This window comes from Leptonychotes weddellii, chromosome X, assembly GCF_054177405.1.
Source record: "Leptonychotes weddellii isolate Sample4059 chromosome X, ASM5417740v2, whole genome shotgun sequence".
NCBI lineage: Eukaryota > Metazoa > Chordata > Mammalia > Carnivora > Phocidae > Leptonychotes > Leptonychotes weddellii.
The window spans coordinates 13,475,722-13,481,639 of record NC_138385.1 but is presented as its reverse complement, the minus strand read 5'-3'; the positions used below and the strand labels follow the sequence as shown (position 1 = coordinate 13,481,639).

The 5,918-nt window shown below is 43.9% G+C and overlaps 1 protein-coding gene across 1 annotated transcript in view; it reads left to right on the top strand.

The window, feature by feature from the left end:
- The first annotated feature begins 5,668 nt into the window (after positions 1-5,668).
- The window catches only part of ADGRG4 (adhesion G protein-coupled receptor G4), a 91,937-nt gene continuing 91,687 nt past the window's right edge, over positions 5,669-5,918 (top strand). The window contains 1 exon segment of the mRNA XM_081809303.1: positions 5,669-5,738. Within this exon segment, the coding sequence (XP_081665429.1) occupies positions 5,669-5,738 (70 nt within the window).

Below are 5,918 nucleotides of genomic sequence, written 5' to 3'. Positions count from 1 at the left end.
GCCTTCGGCTCAGGTCATGATCCTGGAGTCCCGGGATCGAGTCCCGGATCGGGCTCCCTGCTCGGCAGGGAGCCTGCTTCTCCCTCTGACCCTCCTCCCTCTCATGCTCTCTGTCTCTCATTCTCTCTCTCTCAAAAAAAAAAAAAAAAAAAATCTTAAAAAAAAAAAAACACTGGACGTGCATACTATCATCATCATCATCATCATTATCCCCATTTTGCAGATGAAGAAGCTGAGGCAGTGAGACAAGAGAGAACCCAAGCAGTCTGGTTTCAGAGTCTTTTTTACTAACTATTCTGCCGTGCTGCCTCTCTTGTGGTACAGTCCCTTTTATGTCGTGTTTAAAAGCATGCACATTTAGGTGATGTCTAAAAACGTGTTGATAAAGGCTGCCCACATAGGTAGCAAATGTATGAAGTTATGATGGAAATGACAACCAGCAGGAAGTCAGCTGGATGGGAGTGTTTAAGGCGGCAGGCAGACCTAATCAAAATTGCCCTTGAAAATCACTTAGCAAGTCCCCAGCACAGATGATTTTTCCCCCCAGCATTGGACCCTTTCATTATCTCTATGGTTGAGACCCAAACTCAATGGCTGATTTGTGGTTGGGGGCCATGTTGTACGGAAATCACCAGACTCTCAGTTGGCCTGGTGGGATGCTCACACCAGGAAGGGAAGAGGGAATGATGATAGCGTGGACCTTCACCAGATTAAAGGTCTCTTCTAGTGTCAGAAACAGGGACAGAGTCTCAATAAGCTCAGCCATCTCTCTCTGTGGGAGGACAAGCAAATCAGCAGAGCCCCATGAGCTCTCTATACCTTCAAGTTTCCAGGATGGCTCATCACATCCCGTGGCAACCTTTTCTGGTATTTATCAACTCCTATCGGCAGTAATGACTTACTTATGTTTAACTCATATTTCCCACTACAATTTCAGCCCATTTCCTATTACTCTGTAGATACAGAGAACAGATGGTCAACTTTCTCCTTCTAACCTTCCAGAAAATGGAAGATACTCATTGAAACCCTCCCTCCTCAGGTGGCATTTTTTTTTTTCCTGACCAAAGACTTCCAGCCTCTTCATTTTTCTGCATGTTTCATTTTTCAGTCAGTTATTTCATTTGCACTACATTGGATTTTTTTTTAAATGAGCTCTACTCCCAATATGGGGCTTGAACTCATGACCCCTGACTGAGCCAGCCGGGTGCCCCACACTACATTGGATTTTTTTTTAAAGTAAACATAGTGGTTTTTTTTTTAAAGTAACATATGCAAATGATGAAACTTCTAGCAGAACAAAAACATATGCAGAGAAAAGTAAGTTTCCCTCCCATCCAAACCCCTCTCAGTCTCCTTTTCTAGAATCAGCTCTTCGCAGCGGGGTCTCCTCCCACAGAATTTTCTTAACATATCCAAGTACATATGAATATAGTCTCCTCTAAATTCTTTTTCAATTCAACAAATATGCACGAAGCATCTACTATGTGCCAGGCGCTGTGCCAACTCCTGGGGCAAGGCATGAGGAGAACAGAGATGTGCTTCCCTGTCCTCAGCAAGTGCATGCTTTAGTCATGTATTCACTGAGCACTTTCTGTGCTGGGCAGTGTGTGTGAGCCACTGAATGACACGGAGCTCTGTCCTTCCAGAGCTCATAGTGTTATGGCGGTTGGGGAGGAAGACCGGTGAGCGGACCTGGTGTGGAAATAGAAGCCAATGCCAAGGAAACGCGAAGATGATCCTTGGCCATTGCCCCACACCCCCTTGTAAGCTGTGTGGGCCACGTAGGGAGCAGGTGCCAAAAGCTCAGCCTTGCGCACAGTGGGAGGAGAAAACTGGTGTTCTAGGCAGGACCAGTGGCCCAGGGACCCTGGCCAGGCCCTGGGCTCAGCCCTTTACACCCACTGTCTCCCGTAATCTTCACGGGGATATGAGGTGAGTGCCATTAGCCACAGTTTACAAATGAGGATCCTGGGGGCTCCCGAGAGGTTAAGGAACTGGCCCTGTAGCACACAATCGAGAATCAAACTCTAGTCTACCTTTCTGGAAAGGCTGGGCTCTCATCCACCACACCAGTCACAGTTTCTGGGCTTGGAGATGAGTAATGGATAATTCTGCTACACCCCTCCTTCCCCTTTCCCCCTGTGGAGAGCCACTGGCCTAGAGATAACAGGTTGACTCAGTTCGTTATTAGACTGAATTTGTCCATTTAAGGTGTGAGATGGAGGGGAAAATGCGTGGGCCTGGGAACCAGGAGTTCTCAGTCCTAACTCCTGCTCTCATAATCTCTGTGACCTTGAGCAAGTCACTGTACCCTCTGAACTTAGAGTCCTGACCTTGGAAACACGGAGGCTGGTGGGGATCATCCCTGGATGCTCGATGGGATTTGATGCTATTTCCATCGTTCCAAAGGGTTATAATGACACCTTCTGGGGCAAAAACTACACCCCCCTTTTGCAAATGACACAAAACCAGTTCTGTAAATCGATTTTCAAAGCAACTTGAAGAATGGATCTGCAGTGGGTGTACAAAGCTGGCTCGACCTCACCTGACGGCATGAGACATGATCATGCTGACACTTCCTTGGCCCCTGATTTTTGCTCATAGTTCTGAACACTTTGCCCCATCCCCATTTTCTCAATAAAGTGAAATGAGCCTTAGTTAAGTGTGCAAGTACCAGTTTAATATATCCAATTTAATTAAAGTGATAATCAACTAGCAACTGCAGATAATCCTTAGTGAACCCCGGGAAAGAGCCCTCAAATTAACGGGTTATTGCCGGTATGTAATAACCGGAGAACTTGGCTCAGGCTGATTTCATGCTCGGGAGAGCAGCCCCATGACGTACCGTAAGCCACAGAAAGAGGATCTGCCCTGGTCAATAAACCCCATAAAGCTAAGAGCAGAGAGGCTGGGTTGATCCAGGAAAAAAAAACCAACAACAAACAAACCAGTGACTGAGGCATAACCAGCAGATGAGGAGCCTTCCTGCGTTTTGCTCGTTCCATTTCACATCAAGTGTAGGGATTTGGGGACCAGATCTGGTCATTCGTAGAGCAAATTCTTCTGGACTCCATAGGGACACGGGGAGGGAAGTTAAAGCAATCCAGCTCTCAGGTAAGTGTCTTTCTTCCTCTCTTCCACGCTCCTTTCTTTCTGCCCTACATCCCTCTTTCCTTCCTTCTCTCCCTCCTTTCTTCTTGCCTTTACATTTTTTTAAATGACGAAAGAAACACATATTCCTCACAAAAGAACCAAACTGCATATGATTGTATGAGGCATAAAACAAAAGTCCTTACTCTCTACCCTTTCTTTCTCTTTCTCTTCTTTTCCTCCTTCTCTTCTTTCTTCCATTTTGTAAAAAGTATAAAAGTAATGCATGCTCAGTACAAAATACTCAAACAGTACAGAACGGTATTAGCTATAGAGGAAACCTATTTAGTACGTGTTCTTCCGTCCTGTCTTGTCCTCTTCCTCTCTCCCCTCCCTCCCTTCCTGTCTCCTTTCCTTCAATTTTAAAAATTGCATAGGTAACGGATGATAATCACAAAAAGAACCAAGCAGTACAGAATTGTCTACTATACAAAGGAGAGTCCTCAGTGCCCGTCCCCCCACCTTCTCATACCTGATGGACATATACACTTACCTGATTCCTTTTAATGGCTGCATAGTATTCTGTAGTGTGTCCCATGAGTTATTTATTGGGTGTCAGGTAAGTTTCTGAAACATACGTTGGAATTGTTATAGAAGTTTAGAGGAAATGCAAGAAAGATATAAATTGGATTGTTTGCTACTGAAAATTCCATTTTATAGATAGCAATCATATCCATTTCTATAGCACTTTAGACTTTGAAAATTGCCTTTGAAATATCACCTCATTTGAACCTCTTCCATAGCAGCTCTGGGAAATAGGCAGATTATTATCTCCGTTTTTACAGATAAGGAAACTGAGGCCCAGGGAAATGAAAGAACAGAAATACAGTCTCACAGCTGGTTATGGATTCTCAGTCTGGTCCTCCTACAGCACGGTAAATTTAAGCTGAATTTCATCTTGCAACTCATAAAAGATTTAGACATCCCCTACTTCTAAGCTTGTAGTTTAGAAAATCCGTCCAAGTCATACAAATTCCATTATTATTCTAATGAGAATGGCAGTAGACTGCTTGGTAAATACGAAGAGCCATATTAATGGCTGGCGCTGGTAGCGAGCCCAAGATTCATTTGGTTTCCTAATTGGCTCCTGTTACTTTAAATGTAAAGCGAGTCTATTCACTCCAAATCCCACTTAGAAGTGGTAAGAAATACAATATGTTGCATTATCCTATAGGAAAAGAAATGTTTAAATCAGTAGTAAATCATTCAGAAGTGCATTTTATTTAAAATCAGAAAAGGCCCATCAGCACCCTACTGCCAAGTTTCTGTAATACGGTTCTGTAAGATTCATAGTTTTAACACCGTTTTGGCTGGAGAAAAAGGGACCTCCAGTGTATTTCCCAAATAAGCAGCTTTAATTACACTTTAAAAAAATTACTTATTTATACTTTTAGAGAGAGAGAGTGAGTGGAGGGAGGGGCAGAGGGAAAGAATCTCAAGCAGACTCCCTCGAGACGTGGGGCTCAATCTCACAACCCTGAGATCATGACCTGAGCCGAAACCAAGAGTCAGATGCTTAAGCGACTGAGCCACCCAGGAGCCCCTAATTACACTTTTTATTTTATTTTGTTTTATTTATCTATTTATTTATATATTTTTAAAGATTTTATTTATTTGAGAGAGAGAGAGAACGAGGGGGGTGAGGGGCAGAGGGAGAAGCAGGCTTCCCGCTGAGCAGGGAGCCCGACACGGAGCTGGATCCCAGGACCCTGAGATCACGACCTGAGCCGAAGACAGATGCTTCACTGACTGAGCCAACCCAGGCGCCCCTATTTATTTATTTTTAAAGATTTTATTCATTTATTTGAGAGAGAGAGAGCACAAGCAGGGAGGAGGGGCAGAGGGAGAGGGGGAAGCAGGCTCCCCGCTGAGCAGGGAGCCCAACTCGGGGCTCGATCCCCAGACCCTGAGATCATGACCTGAGCCAAAGGCAGATGCTTTAACCACTGAGCCACCCAGGCGCCCCCCTAATTACACTTTTTAAAGGAGAAATCTGGGTAAATGTAAGGAGGTGATCAGGTTTCTCTAAGCAGATCTGCTTTAAAAATAGAAATGATTTGATGAGTTACTTTTGCCAATAAAGTCTTCTTGCATGGTGCTGTCTTCAAAATGTTTAGGATCATTACATTTGCAGGTTGTTGGGTTGAAGTTGTGTGCATTAAGTTTGAATGCATCCCATTTTGTAATTATGCATTCAATGTCTGTCTTCCCCTCTGGGCTAACTTGTCTTCCCAGCACTGTACTCCCTGTGTGTGTGTGTGTGTGTGTGTGTAACACAGGGTAGGGCACATGTAGGCACTCGGTGAAGTTTGTTGGAAGGATGGACACATAAATCAATCAATGAGGTTTCAGCAAGCCTGCGTAACTCAGGCAAGCATCAATATTGCAGCTGGTGGACATGGCTTTAAGCAATAGGAAAAAGTGTGGATGGGAAAAAGTGTGGTCATACATACTTAGTAATTGTTTGTTCTAAATCTCAGCTGGTATATTTCTGACTTTTTGAACACAGGTTTACACAATGGAAGAACACATCATGTGTCAGAGGCTTTATGGATTGATTCTCATGTTGAGTTTTATCTTTCTCTCAGGTAAGAGAATGGATTCTTATGATTTCTTTCAATGTCTCATACACAGTAGGTTACAGAAATAAACCATTTGAAAAGTTGTGGGGCTGCCTCTCAATGGCTTCCTTGTGATCAATATGGCTGTAGGACAGGTTGAAACTTCAGGAAACGAATCCATCCATTCACTTAGGATTGTGTAAGACT